Source organism: Macaca mulatta, chromosome 18 (genome assembly GCF_049350105.2).
Source record: "Macaca mulatta isolate MMU2019108-1 chromosome 18, T2T-MMU8v2.0, whole genome shotgun sequence".
NCBI classification, from domain to species: Eukaryota; Metazoa; Chordata; class Mammalia; order Primates; family Cercopithecidae; genus Macaca; species Macaca mulatta.
In genome coordinates this window covers 60,619,278-60,638,822 of record NC_133423.1, presented here as the reverse complement: position 1 = coordinate 60,638,822, position 19,545 = coordinate 60,619,278, and the positions used below count along the sequence as shown (strand labels likewise).

At 38.1% G+C, this 19,545-nt stretch overlaps 1 protein-coding gene across 2 annotated transcripts in view; it reads right to left on the bottom strand.

The window, feature by feature from the left end:
* The window catches only part of TRAPPC8 (trafficking protein particle complex subunit 8), a 115,699-nt gene that overhangs the window by 46,619 nt on the left and 49,535 nt on the right, over positions 1 to 19,545 (bottom strand). For both annotated transcript variants that reach the window (XM_015121781.3, XM_015121782.3), the window contains exon 12: positions 15,003 to 15,134. In XM_015121781.3, the coding sequence (XP_014977267.1) occupies positions 15,003 to 15,134 (132 nt within the window). The remainder of the gene's footprint in view (positions 1 to 15,002; positions 15,135 to 19,545) is intronic.

Here is a 19,545-nt window from a genome sequence, read left to right as displayed (position 1 = left end):
GCATACTTCCTGGTGTTCGGTGCATCTACTGCAGGACTTAAGAAGAGCAAGAGATTAATAATATACCAGAATGATATACAAAACGTGTGTTCAAAATGGAAAATTGCAAGGAATGCCAAAATCTTATGAGTATTGTAGTAAGAATGCAGCATTTGTGGCGATAAACATCACCAATGTAAAAAATCAAAAGAGGTACACAGAAAGACAGATTCTGAATGTTCTCACTCATATGTGGGAGCTAAAAAAGTGGATTTCATGAAGATAGAGAGTGGACTGGTGATTACCAAAGGCCAGGGAGAGTGGGTGAAGGAGAATGAAGTTGATTAATGGGTACAAATATATGGTTTGATAGAAGAAATAAGAAGACCTAGTGTTAGATCAGCAGGGTGGCTATAGTTTACAAAAATCTACTCTACATTTCAAAATAGAGAATTTGAATGGTTCTAAGGTGATGGATATCCCAAGTACACTGACTTGACCTTTATAAATTATGTGAATGTATGAAATTATCACATATACCCCAAACTATGTATGTCTACTATGGACCAATTTTTTTCAAAGGAGAGTATTTTCTTCCAAGATCGCTTACAGCCGGGAGGGGTGGCTCACGCCTGTAAGCCCAGCACTTTGGGAGGCTGAGGCGGGCAGATCATGAGGTCAGGAGATTGAGACCATCCTAGCTAAAACAGTGAAACCCCATTTCTACTAAAACTACAAAAAATTAGCCAGGCAAGGTGGCAGGCGCCTGAAGTCCCAGCTACTCAGGAGGCTGAGGCAGGAGAATTGCGTGAACCCGGGAGGCGGAGACTGCAGCGAGTCAAGATTGCGCCACTGCACTCCAGCCTGGGCGACAGTGCAAGACTCGGTCTCAAAAAAAAAAAAAAATGATCACTTACTAGGGACCTCAGATGCCAGCTCTCCTCAGAAAGATCAAAGTAATTAATGGTCCAAACAGAAAACTGAAAAAAGACAGCCAGGATCAGATGAAGAGTGCATGGAAAGAAACTAGAGTGCAGGAAAGGAAAACAACAAGAGTTTGGCAGGGATCGACCACTGAGGTACACAAAACCCCACAGAAAGGGTAAGTGGGAGTACTTCTCTGCTGCCCTCTCCCCTCTGATCATCTGTTCACCATCCAACTGATGGCGAGTCCCTCTGCCCTCATGACCCAGGACAACACTAACAGTGGCAGTTTGAGAACGTCCCAGGGACAAGGATGGGGGTGGCCAACTCACACAGGCATGCCCGCCCTCCTTTCAGGCCTGAACTGAGATAGTAGATACCACTGCCTTGCCCAGGAAATCTCTGCTCTTGAATCACCGCTGCATCACCAGATCCCTAACATGTTCACAACTGCTGTGACATTAGCAAGTTTAGGAGACCAGTGGGTCCCCAGAGAAGGTGTGAGACCCATGGAGATGTAACCCCTAACTTAGGCTGCCCCTAGAGGAAGGGGGGACTGCAGCCTGCCAAAGCCCCACCTTGAGACAAAGGTAATGCAAACAAGCAACAATCACTGGGCAGCCCCAGTGGCTGGAAATGAAAATGAAGAAGGGCTCATTTCCCGCCCACCCCATCCACTATTGTGGACACAGGAGAGGTTCTCCCTGCTGGGAGCTGGCAGATGTATTCTTGGGGAAAGCACTTTTCATGCTTTCTGTGATGGCTCCATCCAGTTAAAAACGAGCCCACGGCCAGGCATGGTGGCTCAAGCCTATAATCCCAGGCACTCTGGGAGGCCGAGGCAGGTGGATCACCTGAGGTTGGGAGTTCGAGACTAGCGTGACCAACATGGTGAAACGCCGTCTCTACTAAAAACACAAAATAAGCCAGGCGTGGTGATGCGTGCCTGTAATCCCAGCTACTTGGGAGGCTGAGGTAGAAGAATCGCTTGAATCCGGGAGGCAGAGGTTGCAATGAGCCGAGATCGTGCCATTGCACTACAGCCTGGGCAACAAGTGACAAAACTTTGTCTCCAAAAAAAAAAAAAGTGATCCCATATCAACTGGGCTTGCAGGAATGGCAAGGCCCAATTCTCCCTCCCTACAGAGAAGCATCTGGGCAACAGAAGGTGGACAAGCCGCAAAGTTGTTTACTCTGTACTACAGGAAGAAATTCTGCCCTGAACCCATTTTGGTGGTAGCTGCCCATTTTGGTGAAGTGTACTCTGGCCAGGGCCCAATGGACAAAGTCTACATGAACTGATGGTTGTGAGCCCTCTGACAGGGGCGTGATAAGGAAGCTTCTGTCCGCTCAGGATGAGTAACTGGTGCACCCCACCCGAAAAAAGGATCAAATAATCTACAAAGTAAATATTATCAGACTAACAAACAGACTTCTCAGAAGAAACCTTACAAACAAAAAGAGATTGGGGGCCTGTTTTTACCCTTCTTAATGACAAAAAAAAAAAAAAAAACTGCTAGCCAAGAATTTTATAGCCTGCCAAACTAAGCTTTATAATTAAGGAAAAAATAGTCTTTCCCAGACAAGAAAATGCTTAAAAAAATTTATCACCACCCGACCATCTCTACAAGAAATGCTCAAAGGAGTTATAAACATGGAAAAAGGATGATACCTGCCTGCTACCATAAAAGTGGTAAGTACATGTAAGTACAAAGTTCAAAGATCCTATAAGGCAGTTATATAATTGGGACTACAAAGCAACTAACAACATTATGACAAGTACAAAACCTCACTTACAATATTAACCTTGAACGAAAATAGCTTAATTGTTCCACTCAAAAGACAAGATCCAAGCATATGCTACCTACAAGACCTAATAAGATAGACCTAATAAGACCTAATAAGATAGGTCTTATTACACAGACCTATATTCTGTGTAATAAGACCCATAAGCTCAAAGTAAAGGGGTGGAGAAAGATCAATTATGCAAATGGAAAACAAAAAAGAACAGGGGGTTGTTATACTTGTTATCAGATAAAACAGACTTTAAACCAACGACAGAAAAAAAAAAGACAAAGAAGGGAATTATATAATGATAAAGAGTTCAATTCAACAAGAAGATTTAACCAGCCTAAATATATACATACTCAATACCAGAGCATACAATTTTATAAAACAAATACTACTAGACCGAAGAAAAGACAAACAGTCATATAATAATACTGGGGGACTTCAACACCCCACTGACAACACTAGACAGATCATCGAGGAAGAAAACTAACAAAGAAACTCTGGAATTAAATTGGACTCTTGACCAAATGGACCTAATAGACATCTACAGAACATTCCAACTGACAACCACAGGATATACATTTTTCTCATCTGCGCATGGAACAGTCTCTGAAGTTGACCATATACTGAGTCACAAAGCAAGTCTCAATAAGTTCAAAAAAGTCAAAATCATTATCAAGGATCTTCTCAGACCATAGTGGAATAAAATTAGAATTCAATACCAGGAGGAACTCTCAAAACCATACGAGTACATGGAAACTAAAAAACTTGGTATTGAATGACTTTAGGGTAAACAATGAAATTAAGGCAGAAATTTAAAAAAATTTTGAAACAAATGAAAATAGAGAGAGCATATCAATACTTCTGGGACACAGCAAAAGCAGCGTTAAGAAGAAAGTTTATAGCACTAAATGCTTATATCAAAAAGACAGATCTCAAATTAATAACTTAATGTCACACCCAAAGGAAACAGAAATAAGAACAAACCAAGCCCAAGCTGGCAAAAGAAAAAACGATCAGAGCAGATCTTAATTCTTTAAATGAAATCAAGACCAAAGAAATCATACAAAGTATCAACGAAATAAAAAGTTATTTGAAAACACAAACAAAACTGATGAGAATACTAGGCAAGATTAAGCAAGAAAAAGAAAATATGATTTTAATAAGCACAATCAGATATGACAAATGTGACATCACAACTGATACTACAGAAATACAAAAGATCCTCAGAGACTACTATGAACCCCTATACACACAACTAGAAAACCTAGAGGAAATGGATTAATTCCTAGAATCATAAGATCTCCCAAGACTGAATCAGGAAGAAACTCAAATACTGAATAAGTCATTAACTAGTTACAAAATTCCATCAGTAATTAAAAAAAAAAAATCAACAAATGAAGCCCAAGATCAGCTGGATTCAAAGCCAAATTCTACCATATGCACAAAGAAGAGCTGGTACCAATTTTACTGAAACTATTCCAAAAACAAAAATTTATATATATATATATATATATAAAAAAAGGAAGAAAGATTCCTCCTTAACTAATATCATCCTGATATCAAAATCTGGCAAGGGCATACACACAAAAAGAAAACAAATCAATACCCATGATTAACACAGGTGCAAAAATCATCAATAAAATACTAGCAAACCAAATCCAGCTGGACATCAAAAAGTCAAATTAATCACAATCCAGTGGGTTTTATTCTAGAAATACAAGGATGGTTCAATATTTGCAAATCAATAAATGTTACTCACCACATAAAGAGAATTAAAAACCATATGATCATCTCAATAGATACCGAAAAAGCATTCAATAAAGTCCAAAATCATGATAAAAACCCTTAACAAACTAAGTATTGTAAGAAACATACCTAAAAATAGTAAGACCCATATATGACAAACTCACAGCAAACAACATACTGAATGAGGAAAAGTGGAAAGCATTCCCTCTAAGAAGTGGAACAAGTCAAGGATGTACACTCTGCACTCACACCACTCCTATTCAACATAGTACTAGAAGTCCTAGCCAGAGCAATCAGGCAAGAGAAAGAAAGAAAAAGCATCCAAATAGGAAGAGGAAGTGAAATGATCCTTGTCCAATGATGACAAGATCCTATACCTAGAGAACCTAAAGGTTCCTCCTAAAGACACTAGTCGTTAGGATAAATGACTTCAGTAGTTTCATGACACAAATTTAACGCACAAAAATCAGTTGTGTTTCTATACAGTAACAAAATTAAAGATGAGAACCAAATAAGAACTCAATTCGATTTACAACTGACACACACACACACAAAACAAAACACCTGGAATATATTTAACCAAGGAGGAAAAAGACCTACAAAACACTGATAAAAGAAAGTACAGGCACAAACAAGCAAAAAAAAATCCCATGCTCACAGACAAGGAGAAATCAATATAGTTAAAATAACTATATTGCCCAATCTACAGATTCAACAAACTATCAAATAAATAATGTCATATTTCACAGAATTCGAAAAAACTATTCTAAAATTCATATGGAACCAAAAAAGAGCCTGAGTAGCCAACAAAGTCCTAAGCAAAAACAAAGCCTGAGGCATCACATTCCCCAACTTCAAACTACACTACAAGGCTATAGTAACCAAAACAGCATGGTACTGGTACAAAAAATAGACACATGAAAAATGGAATAGAATACAGAACTCAGAAATAAAGCAGCATACCTGCAGATCTTTAACAAAGTCAACAAAATAAGCAATGGGGAAAAGGACTCCCTATTCAATAAATGGTGCTGGGATAACTGGGCTAACCATATTCAGAAGAATGAAACTAGACCCCTACCTATCACTATATACAAAAAATTAACTGGAGATGGATTAAAGACTTAAAGACTTCAAACTATAAAAAAATCCTAGAAGAAATCATAGGAAATATCCTTCTGGACATCAGCCTTGGCAAAAAATTTATGAACAAGTCCTCAAAAGCAGTGGCAACAAAAACAAAAACTGACAAGTGGTACCTAATTAAACTAAAAAGCTTCTGCACAGCAAAAGAAACTATTGGCAGAATAAATAGCCTCCAAAATGTGAGAAAATACTTGCAAACTACACATCCGACAAAGGACTATTATCCAGAATCTAAAAGTAACTTAAATCAAAAAAAAAAAAAATCAAATAATCCCATTAAAAAGTGGGCAAAGGACATAAACAGACACTTCTCAAAAGACACACAATCGGCCATGAAAAAATGTGAAAACAATACTGAACATCACTAGAGAAATGTAAATCGAAACAATGAGATACCATCTCATACCAGTGTAGAATGGCTATTTTAAAAGGCTATGGAGAAAAGAGAACAGTTATACACTGTTGATGGGAATGTAAGTTAGTTCAGCCACTGTGAAAAGCAATTTGGAGGTTTCTCCAACAGATAAAACAAAACTACCATTCAACCAGTAATCCCATTACTAGGTATGTACCCAAAGAAAAGTAAATTGTTCTACCAAAAAGACACCTGTATTCTTATGTTCATCACAGCACTATTCACAGTAGTAAAAACATGAAATCAACCTATGGTGCCCATCAATGGTGGACTGGATAAAGAAAATGTGGCACGTACACACCATGGAATATGACATGGCCATAAAAACGAATGGTATCATATCCTTTGCAGCAACATGGATGGAGCTAGAGGCCATTATCATAAGGGAAATAAACCAGAAATAGAGAATCAAATATGAATGTTCTCACTTATAAGTGGGAGCTAAATAATGGGCATGCGTGGACATAAAGATGGAAATAATAGACAAAGGGTACACCAAAAGGGGAGAGGGAGGAAGGGAAAGAAGTGAGGGTTGAAAAACAACCTACTAGGTAATATATTCACTATTTGGGTGATGGGTTAGTTCTCTGAAGCCCAAATTGCAGCATTATACAACATACTCATGCAGCAAACCCGGACATGGACCTCCTGAATTTGTAATTTTTATTTTTATATTTTTCGAGACAGAGTCTCGCTCTGTCGCCCAGGTTGGAGTGAAGTGGCGTGATCTCGGCCTACTGCAACCTCTGCCTCCCAGGTTCAAGCGATTCTCCTGCCTCAGCCTGCCAAGTAGCTGGAATTACAGGCGCACACTACCACGCCTGGCTAATTGTTGTATTTTTAATAGAGATGGGGTTTCACCATGTTGGCCATACTGGTCTCGAACTCCTGAACTCGTGATCCATCTGCCTCAGCCTCCCAAAGTGCTGGGATTACCGGCGTGAGTCACTGTGCCTGGCCTCTGTAACTATTGTTTTAAAAGACAGGTACAGCTGGGCACAGTGGTTCCCGCCTGTAATCCCAGCACTTTGGGAGTCTGAGGCGGATGGATCACGAGTTCAGGAGTTCGAGACCAGCCTGGCCAACATGGTGAAACTCCATCGCTACTAAAAACACAACAATTAGCCAGGCATGGTAGCACGCACCTGTAATCCCAGCTACTTGGGAGGCTGAGGCAGGAGAATCGTTTGAACCCGGGAGATGGAGGTTGCAGTGAGCCGAGATCATGCCACTGCACTCCAGCCTAAGTGAAAGAGCGAGACTCTGTTTCAGAAAAAAGAAAAAAAAAAAAAAAGAGAGAGAGAGAGAGATAGGTACAGACCACCTCTCAGTGCCAGCAACAGTATGTCTGACAGAAAAGATGACCAAAAAAGAAGGGATGGGAAATTGATGCTGACAAAACACACTATAAAAGTACACCCTGTAGAAAACAAAATAAGCAACAAAAACACCAAAGCAGTTATTCGATGTCAGTCACCACAAAAAGAAGATAGACAGTAGAGTGGGTAGCACCCACTGTAACAGGGTAGAAGACTTCCCACATCTCTACATCAAAATAAAATTCCAAAGAAAAAGGTCCAAGTTCCAGTCAATCACAATTCATGGAGACAGCTTTCCTCCAGATCTGGCTCTGAACTCACCAGGTACTAACCACCTGGCCATCACCGCCCAACTAATGAAAGAAGTGAACACTGAAGAAGATGCTACATCAAAAGGATCAAATGTTTTCAAAACAGAAAAGAGGACTGCAAAGTTAAAGGCTGATTTTTAATAACAGGAATCTCAAATAGAGACAAATTAACCAGACAGAAGAAATCCAAAAGTGGTAACAGTTCTAAAAACCTAAAAGTTTTTAGACCTGCAGTTTAAAAACCAAGAGGAAGTCCTGAAACAAGCAAGCACCTGCTTTGTTCAAAGGCAAGAAGTATATGAACTCAGTAATACTAATGACTGTGAAAAACCAGTTGGGAGGTTGAGCACGGTAACTTAGGCCTGTAATCCTAGCACTTTGGGAGGCTGAGGCGGGTGGATCGCCTGAGGTCAGGAGTTCAATATCAGCCTGGCCAACACGGTGAAACTCCGTCTCTACTAAAAATAGAAAAATTAGCTGGGCTTCGTGGCGGACATCTGTAATCCCAGCTACTCTGGAGGCTGAGACAGGAGAATCGCTTGAACCTGGGAGGCGGAGGTTGCAGTGAGCCGAGATGGAGCCACTTCACTGCAGCCTGGGCGAAAGAGCGAAACTCTGCCAAAACAACAAAAACAAAAAACAAAACCAGATGGGAGTTTCCAGAGCATTAGCATATGGAGTCATGGATAGAGTTAGAGGCTTTGTTATTATCTTATGACTGGAAGCTATTTTATGAAATTTAATTTTGATGTGGTCATCCCTCTTTATACCACTGCACTGGCCTGAATGGAAATACCAGCGTGTGCTAAAACTGCATGTGAGTAGATAGTAAATGTGTGTGTGTATTTATGTGTTTGTATATATTTATGATATAAGCACATTTTTATACAACTGGTTTGTTCTGTAGTGATAGAGTTTGGTATTCTTTTCTTCTGGCCATCACTGCACCCTATCATAAGCATAAGCAGCTATTTGGCATGAATTACTTATCACTGCCACTCTCTGAACTCAGACAACCTCCATCTTAAAAAATGGGATGTGGTACCAAGAAAAGGCTTTATTTTCACTAAACTTTTGTTTCAAAATATACCAGTTTCCACTGTCCTCCATACGTGCCTTATAGTATTGTCAGAATTGTCTTTGAGGGGTTTTTTTAAAGAAGTATTTTCTTGGCTGGCTGTTGTAGCTCATGCCTGCAATCCTAGCACTTTGGGAGGCCAAGGTGGGATGATCTCTTGAAGTCAGGAGTTTGAGACCAGCCTGGGCAACACAGTGAGACCCTATTTCGTAAAAAACGAAGTTGTTTTTTTTTTAAAAAGGAACACTTTATTGATTAAATGATAAATAAAAACAGTCTGCCACTGGATGGCATGAAATGAGAATACAGGATGTCTTCTGTGATATTCCTATAAACATACCGAATTTGAATCTCATCATGAGGAAAATAGCAGAGATATGTAACTTGGGACAATCTACAAAAATAATTGGACTGGCCGGGCGCGGTGGCTCAAGCCTGTAATCTCAGCACTTTGGGAGGCCGAGATGGGCGGATCGTGAGGTCAGGAGATCGAGACCATCCTGGCTAACACGGTGAAACCCCTCTCTACTAAAAAAATACAAAAAAGTAGCCGGGTGAGGTGGCGGGCGCCTGTAGTCCCAGCTACTCAGGAGGCTGAGGCAGGAGAATGGCATAAACCCGGGAGGCGGAGCTTGCAGTGAGCTGAGATCCGGCCACTGCACCCCAGCCTGGGCGACAGAGCAAGACTCCGTCTCAAAAAAAAATAATAATAATAATAATTGGACTAACCTTCATGAGTGTTTAAGTCATGAAGTCAAATGATCCTTTGACTAAAAAAGGACAAAACATCCTACGCCCTCTGATAAAGGACATGCATGGGATGACTGTCAAAATCTGAATGGGGTCTGAGGATTACACAGTAGCACTGTATCAATGCCAATTTTTTTATTTTGATGGTTATGCTATGGTTATGTAACGGAAAGTTCTTGTTTCTAGAAAATAAGAAATATGTCCTAAGGTATTTGAGGATAATAGGGCAATAGATAAACCACTTAACACTCAAATGGCAAAAAGAAAAATTTCTGAACACTGCTTGCAACTTTTCTATAAAGCTGAGATTGTTTCCAAATTATTATTATTATTATTATTATTATTATTATTTTGAGATGGAGTTTTGCTCATTGCCCAGGCTGGAGTGCAATGGTACAATATTGGGTCACTGTAACCTCCACCTCCCAGGTTCAAGTAATTCTCCTGCCTCAGCCTCCAGAGTAGCTGGGATTACAGGCATGCACCACCACGCCCAGCTAATTTTGTCTTTTTAGTAGAGACAGGGTTTCTCCATGTTGGTCAGGCTGGTCTCAAATTCTAAACCTCAGGTGATCAGCCCACCTTGGCCTCCCAAAGTGCTGGGATTACAGGTGTGAACCAACATGCATGGCCTGTTTCTAAATTAATTTTTAAGTGATGTTTCTTGGGAAAAAAAAGAAAAAAGCAACCCTATCTTTAGCATTTAGTAAAGGAACACATTATTAAAAACTGATAGATACAGAAAAACAATCGAATGTGTCTGTGTGTTCAAGTGGATTTTCGAAAGTGTTCAAGTGTATTTTTGAAGATTTTTTTGGAAAAGAAATTTAAATGAGGTACAAGGTTTGAGTCAGTTTTTTATAGTAAGAACAGAAAGAAAGGTTGTCTAATCACATACACTCTTCCCCAGCATTTTAATTTTTTTTTTAACTGACTAAACTTTCACGCCACTTCTTTTTAAAATGCACTTTACTTTCTGATATTCTTAATGAAAAATAATTGAACTATAAACAATTTCTGTCGTGCCAAGCACAATGGCTCACGCCTGTAATTACCCAGTATTTTGGGAGGCTGAGGTGAGCAAATAACAAGGTCAGGAGTTCAAGACCAGCCCGGCCAACATGGTGAAACCACATCTCTACTAAAAATACAAAAATTAGCCAGGTGTGGTGGCACGTACCTGTAGTCTCAACTACTCCGGTGGCTGAGGCAAAAGAATCGCTTGAACCCGGGAGGTGGAGGTTGCAGTGAGCCGAGATCGCGCCACTGCAATCCAGGCTGGGCAACACACACACACACATACACACACACTTCTGGGGCAAGATAAGCAATTCAGCATGAATTCTCAAAGAGAGGACTAAGAGAAACGGCATTACTCTGTAACTTCTTCTCTCATCCCTATCAATACAACCCTGTTTTAAATTCAAATGTCATGAAAAGTTGGTGCTTCTCATCAAAAAGTTTATCCACCACAATCAAGTTGGCTTCATCCCTGGGATGCAAGGCTGGTTCAACATACGCAAATCAATAACGGTAATTTATCACATAAACAGAACTAAAGAGAAAAACCACATGATTACCTCAATAGATGCAGAAAACACTTTTGATAAAATTCAACATCTCTTCATGTTAATAACTCTCAATAAACTAGGTATCAAAGGAACATGTCTCAAAATAGTAAGAGCTGGCCAGGCGTGGTGACTCACGCCTGTAATCCCAGCACTTTGGGAGCCCAAGGTGGACGGATCACCTGAGGTCAGCAGTTCAAGACCAGCACGGCCAACATGGTGAAACTGCGTCTCTACTAAAAATACAAAAAATTACCCGGATGTGGTGGCGGGTGCCTGTAACCCCAGCTACTTGTGAAGCTGAGGTAGGACAATTGTTTGAACCCGAGAGGCAGAGGTTGCAGTGAGCCAAGATCACGCCATTGCACTCCAGCCTGGGCAACAGGAGCGAAACTCCAACTCAAACAAACAAACAAAAAAATAGTAAGAGCCATTTATGACAAACCCATAGCCAATATCATACTGAATGGACAAAAGGTGGAAGTATTCCCCTTGAAAACCAGCACAAGACAAGGATGCCTCTCTCACCACTGCTATTTAACACAGTATTGGAAATTCTGGCCAGGGCAATCAAGCAAGAGAAAGAAATAAAGAGTATTCAAATACAAACAGACGAAGTCAAATTGTCTTCATCTGCAAATGACATGATCCTATGTCTAGAAAACCCCATTGTCTCAGCCCAAAAGCTTCTTAAGCTGATAAGCAACTTCAGCAAAATCTCAGGATACAAAATCAATGCGCAAAAATCACAAGCATTCCTATACACCAACAACAGACAAGCAGAGAACCAAACCATGAAAGAGCATCTGCACCACAAAAGAAACTATCATCAGAGCAAACAGACAACCTACAGAGTGGTAGAAAATTTTTGCAATCTATCCATCTAACAAAGGTCTAATATCCAGAATCTACAAGGAACTTAAACAAATTTACAAGAAAAAAACAACCCCATCCAAAAGTGGGCAAAGAACATGAACAGATACTTCTCAAAAGAAGACATTTATGTAGCCAACAAACATGAAAAAAAAAAAAAAAGCTCAACATCACTGACCATTAGAGGAATGCAAATCAAAACCTGATCATTACAGAAATGCAAATCAAAACCACAATGAGATACCATTTCATGCCAGTCAGAATGGTGATTATTAAAAAGTCAAAGCTAGGCATGATGGCTCACGCCTGTAATCCCAGCACTTTGGGAGGCCAAGGCAGGCAGACTACCTGAGGTTGGGAGTTCAAGACCAGCCTGACCAACATGGAGAAACCTCGCCTCTACTAAAAATACAACATTAGCTGAGCGTAGTGATGCATGCCTGTAATCCCAGTTACTCGGGAGGCTGAGGCAGGAGAATTCTGTTTTATGGCACACCTATGTTCATTGCAGCACTATTCACAATAGCAGAGACATGGAATCAACCCAAATGCCTATCAATGATAGACTGATAAAGAAAATGTGGCACATACATACACACCATGGAATACTATGCAGCCATAAAAAGGAAAGAGATCATGTCCTTTGCAGGGACATGGATGGAGCTGGAAGCCATTATCCTCAGCAAACTAATACAGGAACAGAAAACCAAACACCGCATGTTCTCACTTATAAGTGGGAGCTGAACAATGAGAACACATGGACACAGTAGGAGAACAACACACACTGTGGCCTGTTGCGGGGTAGGGTGGGGGGAGGGAAAGCATTAGCAAAAAGAGTTAATGGATGCTGGGCTTAATACCTAGGTGATGGGTTGACAGGTGCAGCAAACCACTATGGCACACGTTTACCTATGTAACAAACCTGCACATCCTGCACATGTACATTGGAACTTAAAATTTTTTTTTAAATAATAAAAAGTTGGTGCTTCTCAGAAACTCGGCCTCAGTCAGAATTATATGTGTTCTATGCACCCTAACTTCCAAGGAAGAGACTGTTCTTGGCCAGCTTCAGTTAGATATATATTGTATTGACTTATCCAGTAGATCTTAATTTATAGTCATATTCTCAGATTTCCACAAACTGTACTGTTTCGTGGAAGAGCTGTCTTGGGTTCAGAGTGTATAGAGTGGTCATGAAATAGCAAACCCAGCTACCTTGAATCATTAACTTCGCAGGGTTATATGCTACAGTAAGAAGATGATTATCAAGCAAGACAGCAAATATATCTCAACCTACCACAAACGTAGCATTTTTAACTTGTTAGGTATTTCCTAGAAGCAATATGCCCTATAATTTGGGAAGGTAAGATACAAGCAGCTGTTTCTAGTTCCAATGACATTACCATTCTCACAAATGAAACCATTCATAAAAGTGGACAAAGATGTAGAAAAATGATGACTTATTTTCAATAGGAGACAACAGACCATTCCCAATGGGACATATATTTTCTTTCAAGCAAAGGAAACCTGCTTAATACATTTTGTCATTTTTTGAACAGAAACCTTTTAACCAGAGATACACAGTGGGGTAACATGTTTCAGATGCACTTGCACTTACTACTGAAGAAAAGCCATGAAAAGTAATAATAGTTATTTTTTTTTTAAGTTTTTTCCATGTTAGAGCCTGAGAAATTCTAATTCATGGAGTGTATCAATTATTATAAAGACATTTAATTTTATATTAAGATTTGAAAGGTTTTTTCAATGAACATTAAGCAATTCCACATATTTTCTAACTTTCCACGGGTTCCAAAAAGAGAGGAAGGAACCCAATTTTGAAATGTTGGTTTTAAAAAAGTATAGTATTTTTACATGAAATTGACAGTAATTTCGAACATCTTTACTTTTCTTTGTACCTTTGAAATAATGTATATTGTGTAAAACACTGGGATGCTTTGGTTAGCACAGACTTACAAAAATGTAAGGATGTTCACAGTTACATTTCATACTTAGTATATTCATATTAATTTTTTTTTTTTTAAGGCGGATTCTCGCTTTGTCGCTCAGGCTGGAATGCAGTGGCACAATCTCAGTTCACTGCAAGCTCTGCCTTCCAGGTTCATGCCATTCTCCTGCCTCAGCCTCCTGAGTAGCTGGGACTACAGGCGCCCGCCACCACGCCTGGCTAATTTTTTTTTGTATTTTTAGTAGAGACGGGGTTTCACTGTGTTAGCCAGAATGGTCTCGATCTCCTGACCTCGTGATCCACCCACCTCAGCCTCCCAAAGTGCTAGGGTTACAGGAGTGTGCCACCACGCCCGGCCCATATTAACTAAATTTTTAAAAGACCTTCATATGCCCCTAATAGATCAAAAGCTCCTTAAGAGGTAAGACCATGTTGATTTTATGGGTGTATGTTCAGCTCCTAGTATAGTCTCTGAAATATAGAGATGGTTGTTTAATGGTTGTTTAATCCAAGTTTCTATTTATATTTATAGTAAATCACCATTTCCCTACTGCTACTCTCAGCCTCCAAGAAAGCTAGCTCTCTCCGACTAATGGTTCTAGGACAACTGGGGCTGGATAAATCTCTATAAATCAGTAAAGATCCCAGCAACTCAACTGCTTCAAGAGACAAGAGACAGAAGATGTCTATACATTAAGTATTTAGTCAATAGCATTATAAAGCACTCTGAAACAGAAAGAGCAGGATTTTTTTAAAAATTACTTTGAGAGAGAACAGAAGATCAGAGCTGAAATAGGGAGAATTCATTCCTACTTGAATGCATACAATCTATCTGGCTTTTCACAAATGTGATTTAGTTTAACCTAACCAAAATTTGAGTAAAATTACAAATTTTATAAATAAAAAAACCCTGAGGCTCAGAGAAGCAGCCTGACCAAAGTTGTGAATAGAAGATCAAAATTCATAGCCAGATTTGTCTAAATCCAAATCTCATGCCCTTACCAATAAATTACCTCAGAACAAAATTTCATTTAGTTTTCAAGATTCATTTTAAATAACAAAAAATGGACAAATGACACACATTTATAAAAGAAATTAATAGCAACTTTTCATTGTAAAGCAAAAGCACTCACCTGCCCTGCTTTACTAAATCGATGGCCTGCCAATATCATATGAAATGCATATTTTCTAACCATGGGACTTTTCATGTTTATAAAGCAATGTGCCGCCTGTTCCAAAAGAAGTGCACTTCGAAGATCAGAATCCTAGTGAATGTTTAAAAGAGAAAAAGGTTAGTTTCACCAAGTTAAAAGTAAATAGATAACTAGTGAAAAAACATTTAATATCTTAATATATAGCATATCCAATGTTTAACTTAAGAGTATATGAGGGCAAAGATCAAGGGGCAAACCAATCTTGATTCTTCCAAAAATACAAAATTCTTTTAAGCTTTGAAAACATTTTCTACCATGAAATACTTAGCTTTTCATAAAAGCCAAATGTCTGGTTATGATATGTGCCATGTACGAAAATCTGTGAGTAACTGCAATCCCTTCTCAAATGGCAAAAAAGTTTGTCAACTACAAATTTATTACAGGTATACCGATAAAAAATAAACCAGAAAACATTTACACCAATCTGATTTCCTCTGAAAATTGACTTGTTAGCATATTTTCATCCACCCAAGAAAACATGTACATAGATTATGAAATATTCTAATCTACTCCTTAATTCTCTGTAAAATTTTACTGTATTTAAAGGAATCCTCAACGTTTGCTATTATATTCCAGAGGGCCAAATCGACTGCATTTCATTAAAAAGTTCAGAAGGCTTCAGTTTCAAAGATTTTCTTTTCACCTGCTATTATTATATTAATAAAGAATACATCTCAAGAAAGTTTCCACTTCAACTGACCCTCACAGTACAGAAACTACAAAACCACATACTACATTACGTCACCACCCTTAAGACAAATCTTTCGACTGAAAGAGTCATCATTTTACAGATAACTGAGAAAGTACTGAAGGTTGCTGATTAAATATCAACAACATTTTCACCAAAACTTTCTCCAGGTTTTTAGCTGTTCTCAAGCTGAACTTACCATGCCCTTCCATGTGTTCTGCTGCCATTATTTTCCCCAGGGAAAGTTGAAAACAGAAAACATTGACTTTAAATGCAATAATTTCAACAAATTATAGTTACATCAAAAGTGTTCACAGACCATTGATTATCATAAACTATCTCTGGGTCAATCATAGAATTATACTAGAGCTGAAATAGACTCGAGGAAACCACCTAGAAAGCATTCAGTAAATGGCAGCTATTATCTATTTCAACCTCCTCCTGATAAAAACTAAATGATTAGATGATTGCTCTAGTAATTAAGATCCAAAAGCTAGTAAGTAAAAAAGTCAGGAATACGTAATTAATTAGTGGTTCTTAAAAATGGGTTTGTGTCAGAAATACTTAGGGGAGCTTGGGAGCTTACTTTATTTTTTAGAAAAATGTTTTCTTTTTAAAAAGTATTAATACAAACTAACTTTTTAAAAAAGAATACGTGTTTGAAGAAAAAATGAACATCTTTCTTTCCTAGCCCATGTTTCATGTCATTTGCCAGAGGTAACTATTCTTTACAGCTTAGTAGTGTTGTGTCCTTTGTCACCCCTCCTGTATATGTATGTGCATGTGTTTACATGCCTAAAACACACGGATTTTTTAAAATACACATATATTTTGATACATAAGTGGTATTTATATAGAGTACCTTGCTTTTTTCACTTATGTAATGGACATCTTTCTAAGACATCTACATCTCTCTCATTTCTTTTAAAGTTACACTGTATTCCATTATAAAATGTACCCTAACTTACCAATTGATTATTGTTTCATATTTTGTTACTACATAAAATGCTTTGATAACTATCTTTATAGAAACATATTTGAATAATTATTCAAATATTTTAATAGAGAAATTTCTGGTAGTAGAACTGCTGAGTTAATGAAAGCTATGCATACACTACTTCAGATTCTAATCAATATAGCCAAACTGCTAAAAAAAAAAAAAAAAAGTAGCACCAATACATACTCTCATCAACAAAGAATAAGAGTATATGTGTTCCACTCTACTCAGCCAAAAATCTTCCAAATTTTCAGCTAATAAAAGAAAAATGACAGCTGGGAGCTCACACCTATAACAGAACTTTGGGAGGTGAAGGTGGGGGATCGTTTGAGCCAAAGAGTTCAAGACCAGCCTGGGCAACAGAAAGAGACCCCCGTCTCTACAAAAATTAGCTGGGCATGATGGTGTCTGTGGTCCTAGCTACTTGGGAGGCTGAGGCAGGAGAATCACCTGAGCCTGGGAGACTGCAGCTGCAGTGAGCCATGAATTCACCACTGCACTCCAGGCTTAGTGACAGAAGGACGACCTGTCTCAAAAAAGGGAAAAAATATATATATATAACACCTTGTTCCTTAACATACACTTTATCGTAGGACTGTTAATCTTTTCATATGTTTAGGGGATTTTGTACTTTTCCTGTGAATTGCCTGTTTATGCTCTTTTGTGAATGGTTTGTTGTGATTTTCTGCTTTGTAAGCGCCCTTTGTATACTCTTAATATTAGTCCTTTGTGATATATTTTGCAAACAGTATTTTCCAGTTTTGACAAGAAAGAGTTTATTCTTTTGCAGGGCAGCACACTATCATTGCCTTTATGGTGTCAAGATATTGTATCAAACTAAGAAAGGATGTTATCATTCCAGGACTTTAAAAAATGCTCTCTTAGTATTTGCTTCTAGGGGTGTGTGTGTGTGTGTGTGTGTGTGTCTGTGTGTGTGTTACTCTGGTTTCATTTTTTATTATAGCTTAATCAAGCCATAATATATTAAAACACAATGAATAAGCTAAGATTCCAACCCAAACAGCTGCTTAGGTATCACAATACCATTTTGTGAATAAGTTAGCTTTCTCCACTAATTTTAAATGATACCTTAACCATATGCAGTATTTAAATTCTCATTCTAGCCCATTAATATGTCTATTCTTATCACTGTATAGAGTTTTACTTTCGGTAGCCTTATATTTTAGTATCTATATATTTTAATATCCAAAATAGGTAATTCTCCCTAATTATTGTTTCTATTTCACAACTTCACTTAGACCTCAACAGAGTTCAGTTTTTTAAGTGCTGTAATTTCTTAAGTCTATTCTTAGCACAACACACATATGCATGCATACATACAAACACACATGAATAAATAAAATAAAATAAAATAATATATACACACACACTTCTTTATTGCCTATGAAGCTTCACTAAACTGCAAAACCTGAATGGGTAGCAATCCTGGACATTCTAAAAAGCTAAGAATATCCCCTGAGAATACTTAATGGTTTGCAAATGATTCTAATGTACAATCCAGTTAAAAACCAAAACGAGAAACTCTTAGCATTTCCAAATTTAACACTCAAGAACTGACCAACTGAAGGCACATGTGGAAGTCCATGGCCTGTATTAATTTGGCTGAAACAAAATTTTGACTCTTGCATGTAAAGAATCAGTTTCTAGACTGAATCAGAATCAGTTTCTAGAGCTGAATACCGTGCTTTCATATCTTAGTCCAGCTTTATTCTTCATTAGACCCTGATTCTTAATGTGACACCCAAAGTGGTAAAAACATTGTTTTGAAAGGAGAAAAATAGCCCTGAAAAGAATGACAACTGCTATCAGTGTTGACGGAAGAGAAATAAAAGGATTTTTACAAAGTGATGGTTTTATCCAGAAAGCAAAGGTTTTAAATGAATTGAAAGATAAAATTTTAATATAGTGGTGTATTTCATACTATCAAATAACAAGTTTTATATATGTTCCGTAAGAAACTAAAAAAAAAAAAAAAAACCTGTTGATAGCATTTCATTAAGAACTCCGGCCTATGAAAATTCTGTCCACAACCAAGAGATAATTTTAACAAAAGATAAAAAGACAACAATAACTTAAAATATGAGGATTATGTACAGAAAAAAAAAAATTCATCTGAGGTAGAGGCCTCAATAAACACTTCAATAAAAACACAGTTGATAAAGCCACCAGTTGTAGCTAACTAACTGAATCAAACATCAAACAAAAAAGACGGCTCTAAGCTTTTAAGATTTCATCTCTGCATAACCATGAAGTTAACAGGAAAGAAAAGTGCTTTCAGCTGATAAATTTCCCATAAGACCAGTTACTCCCAAGCTGAAGAAACTTACAAAAACTGATATTAGCATCCCTAGAAACTGATTTTTCATATTTAAATATAGTAACAGAAAAAATGGGTTGTAAGACCAGAATAAGTGTTCAATACAGAAACAGATACAAGCAGGTATGTCTTAAGCACCAAATTCATATATATCCTATATGGTGATAAATGTGGCATGTTTTATCATTAAACTGGGTTTGCTCTGCCATTCTGAGAATCCCAGGGAATAAAACAAAAAATAAGATCCACTTGCCCAAAAATTTGCAGTACATAAAGTCAAAGCACAGCTCCTCCTCTTGCCCAGGCCTCATTAACTATCTTTCCCTATGACGGTATTAGCAAAAATCTAGGGAACACAGTTCAGGCATGTCAAGATTATGTAACTCAGTTCTCCAGCTTCAAAACCAGTGTGCCCCTCTTGATATTATACAGCCTTTCT